Source organism: Suricata suricatta, chromosome 17 (genome assembly GCF_006229205.1).
Source record: "Suricata suricatta isolate VVHF042 chromosome 17, meerkat_22Aug2017_6uvM2_HiC, whole genome shotgun sequence".
Classification (NCBI taxonomy): Eukaryota; Metazoa; Chordata; class Mammalia; order Carnivora; family Herpestidae; genus Suricata; species Suricata suricatta.
Window position 1 is genome coordinate 36,851,371 of NC_043716.1, and position 18,789 is coordinate 36,870,159.

Genomic DNA, 18,789 nt, shown 5'->3' on the forward strand with positions numbered 1-18,789 from the left:
CACAGGAACACAAACCATGGGCTGAGGTGGAAGCCACGGGTATTTCTTGTCTAGGCATTAAAGCCAGGTGAGGCTGAGGGCGCAAGAATGCATTTTGTCTTAGCCAAGCAACCTCTGAGAGGGAGAAAGGCAAATTCCTCAGGCCTTGGGCTTGCATTCCTGACATGGGGGTGACAAGAGTTGAGGGAGGGGATCAGCAGGCCCAGGGACTGCGTGTCTGGTATGTCAATGTAGCCTCTGCTCTTTGCTACCTATGGACTAGGCCTAACCGTGGGCTCCCAGTGGCTAGGTAGCAAGTGTTCTTAAAGGGCCACTTTAGAAGGGCAGATTTGCTCCTCTGAAGCTTTCAAATTACTTTCCTGTGGCCCCAAGGAGGCCTTGTGCTGACTCTTGGGGGACTCCTTCCAAGTAACTAATTCATAGACACTTCCCCAGCAACTCATGCCCCAGACTCAAGGCCCTGTGGGGTAGGCACCGGTTTGTGGTCTGAACCTCGGACTGTGGACCGTCTCCTCCCTTTTTCTGTTTATTTTCAGTCCTCTGACCCCAGGCTGGCTGGTGAGGTAGGCAGAAGGGAGGAGACTCTGGTGCCAACACACACACACACACACACACACCACACACACACACACACACACACACACACACACACACACACACACACACGGGCTCCTGTGTCCCCCAGTCTCAATGGCTGGTCAATGATTGACTGGCATTTCACAGGCTGCTGGTTCCAGACCCTGGCCTGTTGATCCTTAGAGGTCACCTCTCTAAGCCGGAGCCCCATCATGCCTCCTGGGTGCCCGTGGTTACCTCCACTACTGGCAGGCCAGTACCTCCTCTGGCGGATCTCAGGCCTCTGCCCCCTGCCCTTCTCGTGGCTCTCCTCTGCTCTGCAGTCACCCCTCTCCTCTGAAGCGGTCTCTCTCTCTCCAGGGACTCCAGGGTGAAGGGTCTCTCCAGGCCCCTCATTGGACCCTTCTGGCAAACTCTTAGGCTCCTCCAGGAGCGCAACCCCCCACCATCCCCAGGCCCCCCTTCAACCTCTGCCCCTTAGACATCCTCGTCCTTTGGCTTTCCTGCCAGGCCCTGCTGGGGAGGCAGTTTAGGGGAGAAGCGAATCAGCAGCGCCCACCCCTGCCCCCCTTCCTCTCCTCTTGTCAAACACCAGACAAGGTTTTTTCCCCTTCCTTCCCAGCTCTGAATGGGCTCATTCTCTTTGGAAGACTGGCCCCTCTCGAGCCTCCTCCCCAGGCGTGAGTTCTGACCCCGCTCCTCCCCCTACCCCACTCCTGGTCAACTCCCTCTGGCCCCGCCTTCTCTGGGCAGCCCTTTGGGACCGAGCATTGTCTCCAGTCTGGGTTTTTTTTCCCCTTGGAATCTGGGATGCGGAAAGGATGCACTTGTTGACTGGGTGGGAGTGATGCAGTGGGGGGACATGGGATCTTCTTAGAGAAATGCTCCTATATCTTGGAGAACCTTTCTCTGGGTCCTCTACACTCTGGTGGTGGGAGGGTTGTGGGACCCTTGTTTCCTTGCCCTGGAGCAGTGCTCATGGAGCCAAAGCCTCCTGGCTCAGTTTCCCTTTGTTTCCTTGGAATTTCAGCGTTCCTTTTCTGCAAAATGGGGAAAGGTAAAGTCTGCCTTCTCCAACAACCCAGGACTCTGCAAGATGACGGGTGTGGCTCTATGACAGACAGGGACCTGGAGGAAGGGTCCAGTAAAGGACGTTCCACAGCAGCTTTCCTGGCTGGACAAACCTAACACCAGGGCAGGGGAGGGTGGGAAGGGACATCTCTGATGCTGACCCTAACATCCTGATGGTCTCTCGAAGAGCAAGTCCTCCAGCGCATGATCTGCAAGTGACTCTTGGGGCTAGGTCTAGTGTCTCCTGTCCCTGAGGGCCGAGACGCACCTTGACCAGGTCCCTGGATTTGGGTTTGTGATGAGTTAAGGGTGAGGGACTGGTTTTGGCTAGGTGTTCACCTTTTCCTTCATTAGCTCTGAGACAGATGCACCTGGGCAAATTGGCTAATTCCTCTGAGCCCTTTTCCTTGATCCCACCCTCACCATAATCCACTGCAAATCTAACACTAAGAAAATAGAGATATTAATGCCCATCCCGAAGGGCCACTGTATCCCCATATACAGCAGAATTTCTTGAACGGTTGTGACTATTATCCCAGGAATAAATCCATTGTATCCCATCACCCAGGACACACATACCCATACCCACACTAATATGTGATATACATGGATCATTTCCATTGCATTCTATTTCTTTTTTTTTTAAGTCTTATTTATTTCTTTATTTGGAGAGAGCACAAGTGGGGGAGGGGCTGAGAGAGGGAGAGAGAGGATCCCAAGCTGGTTCTGCACTGATGGCATGAAGTCCGATTCGGGGCTCGAACTCACAAATTGTGAGATCATGGCCTGAGCTGAGCTGAAAGTAAGAGTCAGATGCTTAACTGACTGAGCCACCTAGGTGCCCCATATTCCATTCTATTTCTAAAAAGAAAAAAAAAATGTGTCTTGTCTTGATCATCTAAATTGGTTCGATGGCCAAACTTCCAAATGAACTTAACTCACAGTTTGTACATTGCTGGTTAGAGCCAGAGGTGGACTCACCATGCTATTAAAGAAGGGTAAGCTTCAGGCCCCGCATTTGCATATATGTGTCTAATTTCGTGCTCATACCTTTGTATGCCTTATCTTGAAGAGGGCTCCCCCCAATTTTCATAAACTTCTGGCGCTACTGAACCTGGATCTACCCCAGTATAAGTAAACCTGAGACTACTTATTGAGCAATTACTATGTGTTACATACAGCTCTGGGTGCTTCAGGAGCATCATCTTCTCTAATCCCTAGTATAGCATGTCAGATCTGATTTTAGTAGTGAGCAAACTGAGACTCAGAGAGGTTTGTTCACTCGCCTAAGGTCACACAGCTAATAGTGGCAGATTGGAACTTTGAACCCAGGTCATTCCGATTCCAACCCCCCTACTGTGAAAATGCCTACCACCAACCATGCTAGGAATATGAAAACAGCTTAAAAATGCTAGTGTCCTTCATTCTTCAGTGCTCAGTAGATGCCTCTGATCCCCTCTTGACCAGCACAGGCATGCTCTGCTCCTGGCTGAGGCATTCCAACTAGAGTTGCCAGACTTAGCAAATAAAAATAAAGATGCCCGGTTAAATTTGAATTTCAGATCAACAGCACATAATCTGTTAGTTGAGTATGTCCCATGCATTCTTGGTTGGAATTTCCAAAAAAGACACACCTTCCTTCCATCCCCCCCCCACTCCATCCCCCACACTGGGCCTTAAGAACAGACTCAGGGGCTCCCGAAGGAATGCAGGGTGGGGAGGCAAAATTGAACAAGCTAGTAAAAAAGCAAGGGACAGAAAGGAACTTTGGATGAGTTGAGTGCCGAGTGGCCCTGTAAAAAAAACCTTGGAATGAATGAATGAATATTCTTGGAAAGACTGAGGTGGAAGTCCCTCTAATTTGACTCTCTCCTGAAACTATAGGTTCCCCGCCACGCCCCCACCCCCACCCCCGCCATTAAACCTGTGCTTTTCTTTCTGGAAAAGGATACCTTAAAGATTCGAGAAGGTATGCCAGGGAGTCCTGGAAGCCACAGTTAAGCGCAACACATCCACCTCTTTTACTATCAATTTGATTTGAGGATGTGGTGGGAGAACCATCATTGATATTTTTAAAAATAGGCAGGTGATGGAGTAGGGTGCAAACTTGCCAGGAATGTCTAAGATAAAACTTGCGACTTCAAGAAAAGGATGGCAGCCTAAAGCATTTGCCCCAGACTCCGCCCGGTGATGGAGGAGGGGGTGCCGATCGCCGGCCCCAGCTTTAGGGGCTCTCCATGGGAACGCGCGAGAAGTGCGCAGGCAACCCCGGCGTCCGGGCGCCGGGAGGGGCGCACCCCAGGCCTGCGCGCTGAGGGAGAAAGTGAAGCTGGGAGTTGGTGCCACTCCCAGGGACTCGCTGGAATGCGGTGGAGGGGGTGGGGGGGCGAGCCGTGAGCACGCTCGCTCCCAATCACGGGAGGAGGAGGAAGCGGAGGAGGAGGGCTGCCTTGAGGAAGTACAAGAATGAAGTTGTGGAGCTGAGAGTCCCTGCGTCGTGCCCCGAGAGCAGAGCAGAGCCCCCCGTCCCCAGGCAGCCGCCCGGCCCTTCGCAGCCCGGTCCAGCCCGAGCCATGGGGCCGGAGCCGCAGTGAGCACCATGGAGCTGGCGGCCTGGTGCCGCTGGGGGCTCCTCCTCGCCCTCCTGCCCTCCGGAGGCACGGGCACCCAAGGTGGGTCTGGTGTGGGGAGGGCACGAAGCAGCGACGCGACCCTCCAGCCTGGGGGCCCCCGCCGAAGTCCCCGGGCCGGCGGGGGCAGAGGGGGCCACACGAACTTCCCAGTCCGAAGTTTCGGACGGTGTCGGCGGCTCTGAGCAGCCGGCCTCAGTGGGGAGGGGGCAAAGGGAGGTGGGGCAGGGGGGGCGAAGACCCCCAAGCGGCTCTAGAAGTCCCAGGCAAGAGACCGGTGCTTTCCAGACTCGGCGACGACAATGGGAACTTGTCAAAAAAGTTCTCTGAGATTGTTCGGAAAGTTTGCCATCAAAGGGTGTAGTGCATGGTGTGTGCGTGTGTGTGCGTGTGTGTGTGCGTGCGTGTTCCCCTTTCTTGAGCCCCCTTCAAGCTTTCTCAAAGACTTTCCAGTTGGCAGCCTCCGCCTCCAGACTGGACTGAGCTGGATTCCTCGGGGGTCCCTTCTGCTGCCCCTCCCCCTGCCCCATCTCTTCCCCTCCCCCCCCACCCCCCGCAACCAATTGGGTTGAGTTCCTTCAGCTTCAGGCAGGATCGCGGTGTGGAGGGGGGTGGTGGAGAAAGTAACCTGTCCGGCCAGAGCCGGGCTGGAGAGGGTGGCCGGTCCGACTGCCGAGTTGCCTCATGCTGGAGTCTGGGGTGGGGGAAGGGGGAGACGTTTGTTCTGAGCAAGTTTATAAAGGGCCAGCCCAGGGGACTGTGTGCTTTTGTGACTTCTGGAGAGCGTGGGCCACTGAGGGGTGGTGGTAGGTTAACTGGTCTGGGGCATAGAGTGGGAGATTTCCAAATAGATTCCTGGGCAGTCGTGTGGGGTGGGTATGGAGGCGGGAAGGAAAGGTAAAGACATAGGGCTAGATGTGGGCATGCAGAAGGCTGGGGTGTCCTGCCTTTACCTCCATGCTGTGTGTGGGGAGGGATGGTGGAGCTGGTAGTGGGGGTTCTGCCCAATTTGTCCATCTATGCACTAACAATGAAATCCAGCGCGTGCTGGAAATATTCCGTTCCAGGCATGGTGCGTGGTGGTTTGCATGCACTCCCTCTAAATCCTCAGACCAACCCTACAAAAGAAATCCCACTAGTATTCCCATTTACAGGTAAACACCTGGGTTTAGGGCGGTGAAATCGCATCAAGGAAGTAGTTGGTCCAAGAGGGGACCTCAGACTGTGCGACCCCCAACCGTACATTCGAGATCACTGTACTAATCTACCTTGAACAATGGAGGACACTACTCCCTGCATCACTGGGTTGTAGGGAAGACAAAATGAGAGTGCTCTGGGAGTAGTGGGTGGTCTCCGTCAGGGAGTCTGGAGAAGGGGTGGGTGTCATCCTGTCTGTGTGTTGCCCGGGGGCCTCTCTGGGAGCGTTGCAGTATCTGAGGGGTGTCTATGCTAGGGTGTTCTGTGTTGTGTGGTCTGTGTTTGTGTGTCTGGGCTCCTTGTTGCCAAACAGCAGTCTCCCTGCTGGCCTAGGGAATTGGCTGAACTCTGCCCTCTCAAGGAACTCCCTGAAGGTGCTGGGTCAGATCTGCTGTAAACAGCGGGAGGTGGCCCCACGCCTTCTCTCTGACGAAGGAGGCTCCACTTTCCTGGGAGCCCATCCTTCTCCCTGTTTCCCAGGCAGGCGTCTGCAGCCCTGACCTTCTGCTAAGCTGGGTGAGGCCAGGCTGCGCTGTCAGGCCCAAGCTGCTGCCCCCCTCAATCGGGCCTGTGAGCTGAGCAGGTGCGGGTGGCCTGGATTGCTGCGGTGCTGGGAGCTGAGGAGTGCGCTCTCTCCGTGATGACTGGGGCCTCCTCAGGTCTATCTCACCCCTCAATCTGCACTGCTGGGTGCAAAGACAGATGTTGGGTGTGTCGGGCAGAGAATGGTTGCAATGACAGGGTACCGCCCAGCTGCCTCTAGCACCCCCATTATATCTCAGGGCTGAGGGCTAGGGCAGGAATTTGGGGGAAAGGGGAGATGGGGAGAACCCCAAGGGTCAGAATTTTGCTAGGATCCATTCTTAGAGGTCAGAGTTTTGTTTAGTGTAGCAAACACATCCTTTTTATCTTGCAGAGCTCCTATTTTAATTCCCAACCGATTCTTCCAACAACCTCCTTCCTTTTTACAGACTTGAGGAAAGTAACTTCATTTTAATATTCAAGGGGGGAAAAACTGAAAAGATAGGATGAAGTGTGAAAAGAGAAAATACATCGCATTCCAAATACAAAGGCACCTTTCATTTTCTCTTGGTTTGGAATTACTCACACTGCAGCTCTATGAACTTCCCTTGCCTGAACTTCTAAAATATGTGCAGTGTGCTTCCTGTGTGCCAGGTTCCTTTCCATAGACGGTTTCATTTCACCTCTGCAACAATCCAGGGAAGTGGGTACCGGCCATTCAAAGAAGTGAAGTGATTTATCCCAGGCTTCCTAGTGACCCAAATGTGCCTAGTAGACCCAATAATAATGTCTAATGAGTAGGCATTAAGAGTTGGTCAAAGTCCCATCCTATTCAACAGGAATGGGGTGAGCAAAGCCAGGTGGCCAGACTGGGGTAGAGGTGCTACTCTGTTACTCAGGTGAATGAGCTCCCTTATCAAGCCTATAGCAAGTGGAGTGAGCTGGGGACCACTGAGGTCCTCTCCGTCCCTGTCCAGCCCATCCATGCCTACCTTCCTCTTGGGCCCTCCAAGCACGGCAAAGGACTGAGGGCAAGGACAGGCTGGAAGTCAGGGGACCCTACAGGGTTGTGGGTGAGGGAGACAGCTGGAATGGAAGAAGAGAAACCAGTATGGGCCTTGGGGGGGTGGGGGCTGGAGTAGGGCCCACCCCTGGGTGGTGAAATGATCTGGAAAGAGATCCCCCTCCCTGCCTCTGTTTGTGGGAAGCCCCTATGGGGTGACATCTCCATCTCTTGCTAGGCCACCTTTCCTTCTCACTCCTGGGAAGAGAGCCCATGTAGGGCGAGGGGTGTGTGCTCTCAAGGAGTGGGAGAATTATAGCCAATGTTTGTGTTGCCTCAGTTCTGTTTATAAAGCCTTTTCATGTTTACAGACTGCTTTTTGATTCATTATCTCATTTAACTTCTCTGCAGAAAGTAAGAGTTGTTATTGTTTTATTATCCCACCCTCTCCGCCAAGTTCAGGTCACTAAATAATCATTGAGTGCCTACTAAGTCACAGGCACTGCTGGGCATAGAGATGAATCAGATATGGCCTCTGCCCCCCAGGGTCCAGGGACTTGCTCAAGGTCACACATGAGCAGCCTGGCCAGGGTTCTGGTCTAATGATCCTGAACCCAGGTCCTGACCTGATGTGGAACTTGATACACTAGGTATGTATGGTGGGTGAGTTCTGGGCATCACTAGAATGGGCTCTTAACCTGGGGGTTTGGGGGAGGTGAGTTTTGGGGATACAGGAAGTGTTCATGGAAACCAAAGGAAATATCTCTTGCTGGTGAGCCAGGGAAGTTGCTGGGGCTGAAGTGCGACGGGGAGGATAGAACCTTCTGGAGAGCTTCCCCCAAAGTTGGGATCAATCCCTGACCACTGAAGCCCAGCCAGAGGGATATGAAGGACCCTGAATCGCCTTTGAGCATGACCTCAACTAGTACCTTGTGGTTTGGAAGTTCTTGATTGGATTTCATCCATCCTTTCATGCATCCCTCCGGCAAACTCTTACCTGGTGTTGGGCTGGTGCTGCCTCATAGTGACTTTGTGTCAGGGAGCTGGACCGGTTGGGGCTTCTGAGGATCAGGTGGCCTGAGGACACAGAGCTCTCCTGTGTAGAACAGGACCTCCCACACCCTACCCCTTGAAATTCAATGGGGGCTAAGTGGATATGGGGACAATGGTGAGGGCTGGGGAGGAGGAGGTTGGAGGGGGAGTGGGTGGGAGGTGCTGAGCTCCATAGTGAAGGGGACATAAGGGAGGTGTCAAGAGGCTCTTCTTGGCTTTATGTCATCTTGGTGGGAAAATTTGCCCGCAAGCCTCCAGATCCCTGGGAGAGTAGGTCTCAGTATCAACTTTACCACCTGCTGCAAACACTTAAAGAATCTTAGACTCAAATTGGCCACAAACAAACTCACCAGTGGGGTGAGGCTACCACTCTTTCTGGCCTCGGCTCAGCCCAGTCCTCCTGCCCTGCCCAGATTCTGTGATGTTTATCAGTAGCATCAATAGAGTTGGTATGTATTTCCCTTTGCACCCGGTATGGGGTGAATTTGTAAATGTCCAGTTAAGAATGAAGGATCTAAAGTCAGACAGACTCCAGTTCAAATCCTACCTCTATCGCTCATAAGCTTTATTAAGATCTTGGGAGACTAACCCCTGTCAGTCTCAGTTTTCTTCTGTACAAGATACAAGTTGTTGTTCCAGCCTCTGGAGGATGTAATGAGGCTCCACCCAGAGCCTGACAGTACACAGTAGGTGCTCAGTTAATGTGGCTGCCCTTGGTGTTCCCACTGTTGTTGTTTTCCTATTGCCTGGCTGCCACAGCTGGTGTCTCTTAAAGGCGGCAGAGGGCCACAGAGGGTGGAGACAGCCTCTGCTCCAGCTCTGCTTGTGCCTGTCCCTGGTTTGGGCCAGAGCTTTGGGGTCTGGGCCTAAAGACAGCTGTGCCTACAAAGCAGCTGAGGCTGCCGAGGCCGCAGGAGGTCCTGGCAGCGGGCGTTATTTTGGGCCTGGCCTGCCACCCCCAGCTCCTGTTTCTCTTGGGAGTCTGGGGGGAGGGACCCTTGAGTTCTATTTCTGGGTCCTCCCCTTCCTCCCTCTTTGATTCCTTCCCTATCTGTCCAAAAGGGTGGGAACAGAGACCACTCTGTGTTTTACTGGGAGGCTGTCATCTCATGGCCATTGGCAGGAACCCCAGGCACTTGCCCTACCAGCCTTTCCCCAGCTTTCTGGAGGCAGGGGATGTCTCTTATCCCCCAGGATTTGACTGCAGGCTCCGAGTTGCTGGGAGAGCAGGAGCCCTGGTGTCAGACCTTGAAGTCAGCCACTGCTGTCCCCCTGAATCTGGACAGTCTGTGGGAGGTGGAGTGGCAACCAACAGGAAATCCAAGCAGCTCAGGCACCTGTGGGCCTATGTATCTGGGGGTGCCCTCCGCCCACCCCACCCCCCCGGCACACCCTCCTGGGCAAGACGCGCCAGGTGATTCATCTTCTCACCAGAGCAGAAAAACAAGTTCAACTGGGCACCTTAATCTCCCCCCTACTGGCAGGCAAGGTGCCAGCTGTTGTCCAGAGCACCCCTTCACCAGGAGTGGTTTACCCCTTCTGTTTCCCTGGGCTTCGTAGGCACTTCCGGTCTCAGGGACACGCTACTGGGGTCCAAGTGGGCTGGGGAGGCAATTCATCTTGATGTCCCTTGGCTGATGGGTAGCTCTGGGAAGAAGGTAGAGAGGGCTGACGTAGTGCCCTTGTGGCAGGAGTTTCGTGGCATAGCTTTTGCCAGCTTGTTCTGGAGTGTTGCCCTGAGGAGGTGGCAAGGGTGAAGTGCCAGGATAGGAGCCATCGCAGTAGGGCGTCACTCTGGCCCAAGATCTGTAGCCTGGGTCCAGATGCCCATTGTTGGTGTCTGATGCTCCTTTTTTTCTGCTTGGGGGAATTCCAGAGGTTCCTGTAGTAACCAGGCCCCCAGTGGTCCCCATGCCCCAGCTATGACTTTAGCTGACACTCCTTCCTCACTTTCTGGGTGGCATTGTGGGGGTGGGCATCCCTTGCCAAGAGGTTGGCATGTGGGTGGTATTGGAATGGGGTGGGGAGAATGCCCTGAGTTTGTTTGCTTGGAATAGGGGCAGGGGGTATCCAGAAGCTTCATGATTCATCACGGCCTCTCTTGGGGGATTTTTACCCCTTGGCCATGAGCGGTGCCTTTGGGACAAAGGGAGGCTTTCTTTGCCACCCGCCATCCTGGATCAGGCGGGCAAACTCCCCAGGGCTGGCACAACGGTGCCCCCTCTGGACACTCAGGATGGGCTAAGTTAGAGGCCCAAACGTGCAGACTTTCTTCTGCTGTTGTGCCTTCTGCAGGTGCAAGGGGCATGGGGAGACGGGTCCTTCACTCGTGCTTTCTCACTGTCCGAGATGGTGTGACTCTGTGGAGTGAGCGTAGCAGAGGTGCCAGGTTGGAGAGGCTGACTGGGCAGCGGCCTCTGACCCTCTCCTCTCTCCTGCCAGTGTGCACCGGCACAGACATGAAGCTGCGGCTCCCGGCCAGTCCCGAGACCCACCTGGACATGCTCCGCCACCTCTACCAGGGCTGTCAAGTGGTACAGGGTAACCTGGAGCTCACCTACCTGCCTGCCAATGCCAGCCTCTCCTTCCTGCAGGTGAGGCCCAGGGGCGACCCAGCCAGGCCCTGCCTCCAGCTGAGCTGAGCCCTATTCTTATAAATGGGTGGCAGGAGAAGGTGCCCTATATTTCTTCTCTGGTTGTGGTTCCTCACTTGGGAAGTCCTTTCTCATGTCTGCTCCCTATCTGTTCTACTACAAGACCGGTTGACTCCCTCTCTGTAATGTGGCTGGCCATGGAAATCCCTGGGTAGAATGCACGTGTTCCTTTGCTAAATTGTTTGCTCCCTTGCCAGCCATCACCTCCCCCTGTCCATTGGCCTCGGCCACTGTCCCCATCCTCCCTGGCGTGGTGAAAGGGCTGCTGACAGGTGTGAAGTCCTAGGTCCTATTCTGCTCCTGACAAGCCATGCGAACATGGTCTCGGCCCCTGGCTTCTCTATCTGTATTTTGTAAGCAATAAGCATGTTTTGACTCCCCTCTAGGAAAACCAAATGGAAAATGTACATGAAAGGGTCATGAGCAGGGGAGAAAGCGGGAGCCAGCCTGTGGGGTTGCGCCCCTGGAGTGGGGCCACGCGTATGATGCTTGGTCAAATCACAGACGTCATGTCCTCTAGGTGTTTCCTTTTATGGATGAGGAAACTGAGAGGCAGAGAGGGTGTGGCGTTTGCTCCCAGTTCACAGAGTGCCCCCCCCCATTTATCTGTCTTGATCATGCACGACTCTGGTTTGGGGAGGTGAGGAGTGGCCTTGATCTCTACTTTGTGCATGGCAGAGCTGAGCATCTCAGTGGATGGCGGCTTTTACCCAAGATCCCCAAGCACTTGGTGACTTAAAGGAGGCCTTGGGAGGATGGTCATGTTCCAGGGCCCAGGCCTACCTCAGTCCCGCCTGATCCTGTTCTCTCCCAGGATATCCAGGAGGTGCAAGGCTATGTGCTCATTGCTCACAACCAAGTGAGACAGGTCCCACTGCAGAGGCTACGAATCGTGCGAGGCACCCAGCTCTTTGAGGACAACTACGCCCTGGCCGTGCTGGACAATGGAGACCCACTGGACAGTGGCACCCCTGCTACAGGGGCTGTCCTAGGAGGGCTTCGGGAGCTGCAGCTCCGAAGCCTCACAGGTGATCATGGAAACCTTCTTGTTACTGGGAGCTGATCAGGGCTGCTGCTCTGCGTGGGAGACTGTGAATTAGAACCCGCATCCCTTCTGGACGGATGTGGGTGGAGCTTGGGAAGGCACCTTTGTGAAGATTAGAAGATTTCCTTCTTCCCAGGAAGTCACAACTTGCACAAGCCTGCACGGTTTGATAATTAGGATACAGCCTGGGGTTAGTCCACTTCTTGGCTGAGTACACATGTGCAGTGCACGACCCGTATGTGGCAGCCTCGGAATGAACAGTATCCCAGACCCTGCGGCCAGTTACTTTGCTTGCATGATCCCATTTTGGTTGTGCTGTAATCTTGCAAGGGAAGCATCTATGCTATTCTCATTTTACAGAGGAAAAAACAGATCTACAGAGGATAAGTGACTCGTTCAAGGTTATGTAGCTAGTTAGTGGTGAGGCTGGTGTTTAGACTCCAGAGTCTCTTGTAACCACTAAGTAGTGTGCACAGAGTATAGAGGTGGCAGGAAAGGAGAGAGTGGCATGGACGTCTGGACCCTGTCATGGACAATCCACTCCTGCCTGGATCTCAGGTTGTTCATGTGTGTCGGGTGGGGTGGGGGCTGGGGTTCTGGTAGGGCTATAGGGTGCTGAAGGTGTCTTCTCCAGTCCCTGGGGAAACTGGGGTGTGTTTAAGAGGCCTGCTCCCCTCTACAGAGGTCAGGAGGGTCCCATGGGAGGGCAGAAAGTGACAGACGGGAAAGGAAGGTGCTGATTATTGCCCTTCCCACAGAGATCCTGAAGGGAGGGGTCCTGATCCAGCGGAACCCACAGCTCTGCCACCAGGACACGATTCTGTGGAAGGACATCTTCCACAAGAACAACCAGCTGGCCCTCATGCTGATAGACACCAACCGCTCTCGGGCCTGTAAGCCATGCTGCTCCCTGCCTCCAGCTTCCTCACTTTCTCAGGCAACCTGGCGACCCCCAAACTCCCCGCTCACACCCCCTCCACTCCCCATCCCTGCACTGACACTACCCATTCCCTCTCTCTGTCCCATTTTCCTCCTGCCATCTCTGTCTCTTCATCTCCGCGGCCCTCTGTCCTGCCTCCCTCTGCTTCTGGATTGTGTCCCTGTTTTCTGAGTCTTCTTTTCCTGCTAAGTCTCTCCGTCACTGTGCAATCTGCCTCCTGGTCTCTGTCTCTCTGTTTCTCTCCCCAGGCCCACCCTGTTCTCCAGCTTGTAAAGACTCCCACTGCTGGGGAGCAAGTTCCGGGGACTGTCAGAGCTGTGAGTCTTAGGGAAGCCCGGAATCTGGAGGGCAGGGCACTGGGGCAAGAGGGTTATCAGACCTTGGTGTCTTCCCTGGGGGCAGGGGCAGGAAGTCATCACAGAAAGTGATGCTGCTGAGGGTCTGGTGCTGGGGCTGCTGCCCAGCCCTCATCCTGCCCTTTGTCTAACAGTGACGCGAACTGTCTGTGCCGGTGGCTGTGCCCGCTGCAAGGGTCCGCAGCCCACCGACTGCTGCCATGAGCAGTGTGCTGCTGGCTGCACGGGCCCCAAGCACTCTGACTGCCTGGTATGTGCTCCTGGGGCCCCAGGGGGTGCAAGGGGAAGGGCACCCTACCTGGTTGCCCCTTGCACGCCAGGGAAAAACAGCCCAGTGACCACCAGCTGCTTGTCCCCCCACCCTTCGCCTCCAGGCCTGCCTCCACTTCAACCACAGTGGCATCTGTGAGCTGCACTGCCCAGCTCTGGTCATCTACAACACAGACACCTTCGAATCCATGCCCAACCCTGACGGCCGTTATACCTTTGGTGCCAGCTGTGTGACCTCCTGTCCCTGTGAGTGCTAAGAAGAAATGTCGTTTCAGTAATTTTGCTGGGAGGGGCTTGAGTAAAGCCCCTTAAGTAAAGGGGGCATATTGTGAGTATTGTCTGCCCCTCGGCCTGGAGAGCAGGTCACCGCACTTCATGTCACTCTGCTGCAGTCTTTCAACAGCTAAGAGCAGGTGGAGCTTAGTAGGAGCTAAGAGCCCAGGCTCAGGAGCCAGGCTGCCAGGGTTTGAAACCGGGCTCTACCGTTTTCTGGTCATGTGACCTGCTTATTGTGCCTGTTTTCTCATTTGAGAATGGGGGCAAAATAGCCCCAACCTCTTAAGCTGGTTATAAGATTTGGATGAGTTAATCTTTGTAAACCTCTTAGGGGCGCCTGGGTGATTCAGTCGGTTAAGCATCTGACTCTTGATTTTGGCTCAAGTCATGATCTCACAGTTGATGAGTTCGAGTCCTGAGTTGGGCTCTGTGCTGACAGCACGAAGCCTGCTTGGGATTTTCTCTCTCTCCCTCTCTCTCTGCCCATTTCTTGTTCAAGCCCTCTCTCTCCCAAAAGGAAATAAATAAACTTTAGAAAATTATTTGTAAAGCTCTTAGAACAGTGCCTGGCACATACTAAGCATTCCTAAATACTCATTTGTATTGTATAGTCTAGATTGACGGGAGTTTTATTTAACGGCTCCTCTATTTATGGATGTGCACTGGGGGACTGACCTCAGGCCTGGGGCCCTCTTTCTTCATGTCATGGGAGACGGGAGTGGGCTCTCAGGTCCTGGTCGTATCCTCCCCATGGTGGGTCAGAGCACAACATGGAGAGCCAGACTCTTTGTGTCCAGTCCTGGCTTCTCCACTTAGTAGCACAATGACCTTGAGTAATTTACATGAAACTACTATGGTTCCCTCTTGGTAAAATGGGACTCTAACAGTGCCCATCACATAGGGCTGTGAGGAGTACATGAATGTCGAGTGTGCAGAGTCGAGGGCATTCAGTATCGGTTGATACTCTTCCTGTACTCTCTGGGCGTGGTGACGTTGCTCGTGGTGGGGTGTGAAGGGCCAGGGCACGTGGACACACAGTCCCCATCTCCTCAGACAACTACCTGTCCACGGACGTGGGATCCTGCACCCTGGTCTGTCCCCTGAACAACCAAGAGGTGACAGCTGAGGATGGAACACAGCGGTGTGAGAAATGCAGCAAGCCCTGTGCCCGAGGTAACCGCGGGCCACCCCTTGAGCCAGGCTGCAGTTCCTGTCCCTCTGCACACCCAGCTTGGCCTGGCCCACTGTCCCACCCTTCTTCAGGCCCTCCTGGGACCCAGTCCTTTTCTTCCAATGTCTCTGTCCTGACCCTCCCTGGATCAGTCTGACACATTCCCCCATAGCTCCTGTCCGTGCGAGGGGGCATGTGGCCCCAGGAGGAGACTGTGGGCAGGACAGTTTGAGTTCCTGGTGCTCCATGTGGGGGCGAGATGGCCCCTTCACCACCTGCCCCTCCCCACAGTGTGCTACGGCCTGGGCGTGGAGCACCTGCGGGAGGCGAGGGCCGTCACCAGCGCCAATATCCAAGAATTTGCCGGCTGCAAGAAGATCTTTGGGAGCCTGGCGTTTCTGCCAGAGAGCTTTGAGGGGTAAGGATACGCAGAGTTAAGGGTGGGCACAACATCACCTGAGCAGCATTATGGCAGTCAATGAACGCTGAGGAGCCAGAAGTGGCAGCATCTCTGGAGGATGGTGGGAGACAGAGGTGGGAGGCCTGAAATGCAAAAGAAGCAGGGAGCGGGGCGGGGTGGGGGTGGGGCGGGAGGCTACCAGAGGGTGTAGGGACGTGGTTGGGGGGGGGTGTTTGCATAAATGACATGCTATCCACAAATATGCCCTTGTATGGAGGTCAAGCTATCCAGAGAAAGTAGTGGCTTTATTCATAGTATCCCCCAACTGGAAATAATGCAAATGTGTAGGTGAATGAATAGATAAATAGTGCTTTATCTATACAATGGAATTCTCAGCAATAAAAAGAAACAAACTACTGATATATACAACAACATTGATGAACCTCAAAAACAGTATGGTCAGGGTGTTCTGGAGTGGTTTCAGGTGGTTAAGTGTTTGACTTTTGATCTCAGCTCAAGTCTTGATCTCAGGGTTCGAGCCCTCATGTTGGGCTCCACGCTGGGCGGGCAACCTGTTTGAAAAAACAAAGATGAAACCCATTATGTTGAGCAAAATAAGTCAGACAAGAGAGAGTCCACACTGCGCTGTTCTCTTTACGTGAGGCTCTAGAATAGGCAGACCCACTCTGTGGTGATAGAAATCAGAACAGTGGTTGCCCCAGGATGGGTGGCCTGGGAGGGGACACAAAAGGAGTTTCTGGAGCGATGGCAGTGTTCTGTGTATCAGTGCAGATGTGGATACATGAGTGAATGCATTTGTCAAAACTCATCAAACTGTACATCAAAACTCTGTGCATTTTATTGTAGGTGAATTATACCTCAATAAAAATATGTATTAAAAAAGAGGACATTCTTTCAACACTTCCCACAACTCTATTTCCCTTTCCAGAGGAATCCACTGCTGGTAATCTGTGTGGGTTCTCCTAGGCCATTTGTACATACTTAGACGCACACACAGAGAGAAACATGTTTTAGTGATTTTGTTGAGAAGGTTGACTTAAAATGGGAGCTTATTGTGAGTATTGTCTGCCCCTCGGCCTGGGGAGCAGGTCACTGCACTTCGTGTCTGGCTGCTGCCGTCTTCCAACAGCTAAAAGCAGGTGGAGCAGAGTAGGAGTTAAGAGCCCAGGCTCAGGGCTACTGGGTGGCTCAGTTGGTTAAGTGTCCAGCTTCAGCTCAGGTCATGATCCCACAGTTCATGAGTTCGAGCCCTGCATTGGGCTCTGTGCTGACAGCTCAGAGCCTGGAGTTCTGATTCTCAGATTCTGTGTCTCCTCTCTCTGCTCTTCCCTTGCTCATGCTCTGTCTCTCTTTCAAAAATAAATAAACATTAAAAAAAAAAAAAGAGTCCAGGCTCAGGAGCCAAACTGCCTGGGTTCGAAACCGGGCTCTACCGTTTTCTAGTCTTGTGACTTGCTTCCTGTATCTTAATTTTCTCATCTGTAAAATGGGGGCAAAAATAGCCCCAACCTTTGTAAAGTGGTTATAATGTTTGAATGAGTTAATTTTCATACGCTCTTAGAACAGTGCCTGGTAGATACTACATGCTCTTTTTTTTCTTTTTTAAGTGCTCTTAAATGTTAGTTTTCACCTATAATCAGGATAGATGGAGATTATATTTAACAACTCCTCTATTTACTAATGGGTCTTTAGGTAATTTTTAATTTTGCTCTTACAAACAGTTCTGCCCTGTACATGTCTCTGGGAACAGGAGCCAAGGTCTCTCTGGGCCACATTCCTAGATGTAGGATTTCTAGATCAAAGGATATAAATACTGTTTTGACGGACCCTGCCAAACGAGGACTCGGGCTTTGAAACTCAGGATGAAAACAGCCGGGCTTGATGGGCAAAGGGTTTAAGTGAAGTCATTGATGGAGGGGGGTGGGGGAGGGTGGCAGGACCAGCTCTGGGGGTCATGCCCGCCTGCTTCCTGGCCCTGCTGACTTCTCTTCTAATCCTTCTTCTAGGGACCCGGCCTCTAACACTACCCCCCTACAGCCTGAGCAGCTCAGAGTGTTTGAGGCTCTGGAGGAGATCACAGGTGGGCTTTGCCTCTCTGTATCCTGCTCTGATCGAGTCGGGGGTCCTCGCGCTGTCCCCACACCCCTAGCCTTGCCCTGTGCCCGCAGGTTACCTGTACATCTCAGCGTGGCCAGACAGCTTGCCTAACCTCAGTGTCTTCCAGAACCTGCGAGTAATCCGGGGACGAGTTCTGCATGAGTGAGCACTGGGGAAGGGGGCCCCCTGAGGAGCTGCCCAGGGAGCCCACTGAGAAGCTCTGGGCGTGGTGGGCACTCCTGCCCCCCGGGAGTTTTCACAGTGTGGTGGGGACAGGAGGGAGGTGAGGGCAGCCCTTGCCGACAGCCAAACACTCTTCCCGCAGTGGTGCCTACTCGCTGACCCTCCAAGGGCTGGGCATCAGCTGGCTGGGGCTGCGCTCGCTGCGGGAACTGGGCAGCGGGCTGGCCCTCATCCACCGCAACTCCCGCCTCTGCTTCATACACACGGTGCCCTGGGACCAGCTCTTCCGGAACCCCCACCAGGCCCTGCTCCACAGCGCCAATCGGCCAGAGGAGGAGTGCGGTAAGCCGGGGAGCCTGGCGCCACACGCTTCCCGTTGGCCAGCACGCAGGAGTACCTGTGGGTCCCTGGACGCAGCCCTCCCAGACTTGTGTGGACCGTCCGTCACTGGTGCACCATTCTTGACATGGCTGTGTCTGGCTTGACCTCTTGGCATGGCTTCCGGCTGGGTCCCGCCACACTGCCTTGGCATCTGTGCCTTCCCTTTCCTCTCTGTCCCTGGAACCTCAGCTCTTTCTTTCCCTGCATTGCCCAGCACCTAGTCCCACCTATCCAGCCCACAGCCTCCTCCCTTGGTTCATTTGGACCTGGAACCTTCCTTGAGTGTCCCCTCTGACCCCTTTCCTCCTCACTGCAGTGGGCGAGGACCTGGCCTGCCACCCGCTGTGCACCCACGGGCACTGCTGGGGCCCGGGGCCCACCCAGTGCGTCAACTGCAGCCAATTCCTTCGGGGCCAGGAATGCGTGGAGGAATGCCGAGTACTTCAGGGGTACGTGGAGCGGGGCAGGGGGGCAGCTGGAGTGGGGCACGGGGGCTCCTTCCAGACTTCCTCCTCAGCCGTCCCTTCTGTTAGGCTCCCCCGGGAGTATGTGAAGGACCGGTACTGTCTGCCGTGCCACCCGGAGTGTCAGCCCCAGAATGGCTCAGTGACCTGCTTTGGCTCGGTGAGTTGCTGGTGGGCTTGATAGAGGCGGGTGGAGGGAAGCAAGGGCAGGGGCAGGGTGGGTGGCCAGGCACCTGCTATGTCTGGTGGATGTCCCAGGAGAGGGCTCTGAGCTCAGACCTGGATGGCAGGAGGGTGTTAGGAGGCTGGGATGCTGGGGACTGCAAGTTGTGTAGTGGACCCTGTGACCCTTCAGACTATGCAGAAGTCCTGGGGAGGCCTGTGTCCTTGACTGTGGCTGTGCCAAGATGGTTAGACCTATGGGCTTAGGCATTAGACTATTTGGATTTGAATCCAGGCCTTGCTTCCAACCTTGGTTT

At 54.1% G+C, this 18,789-nt stretch overlaps 1 protein-coding gene across 2 annotated transcripts in view; it reads left to right on the forward strand.

The window, feature by feature from the left end:
- ERBB2 (erb-b2 receptor tyrosine kinase 2) overlaps positions 1–18,789 on the forward strand; it is a 32,653-nt gene that overhangs the window by 3,308 nt on the left and 10,556 nt on the right. Inside the window, exons 1-14 of one of the 2 annotated variants that reach the window (XM_029927261.1) lie at positions 4,082–4,319; positions 10,495–10,646; positions 11,521–11,734; positions 12,510–12,644; positions 12,940–13,008; positions 13,182–13,297; positions 13,422–13,563; positions 14,647–14,766; positions 15,056–15,182; positions 17,192–17,265; positions 17,354–17,444; positions 17,608–17,807; positions 18,163–18,295; positions 18,380–18,470. In XM_029927261.1, the coding sequence (XP_029783121.1) occupies positions 4,247–4,319; positions 10,495–10,646; positions 11,521–11,734; positions 12,510–12,644; positions 12,940–13,008; positions 13,182–13,297; positions 13,422–13,563; positions 14,647–14,766; positions 15,056–15,182; positions 17,192–17,265; positions 17,354–17,444; positions 17,608–17,807; positions 18,163–18,295; positions 18,380–18,470 (1,737 nt within the window). In that variant the 5' untranslated portion in view covers positions 4,082–4,246. Of the gene's footprint in view, positions 1–4,081; positions 4,320–10,494; positions 10,647–11,520; positions 11,735–12,509; positions 12,645–12,939; positions 13,009–13,181; positions 13,298–13,421; positions 13,564–14,646; positions 14,767–15,055; positions 15,183–17,191; positions 17,266–17,353; positions 17,445–17,607; positions 17,808–18,162; positions 18,296–18,379; positions 18,471–18,789 lie in introns of those variants that run through there. The other variant, XM_029927262.1, reaches the window with a different exon arrangement.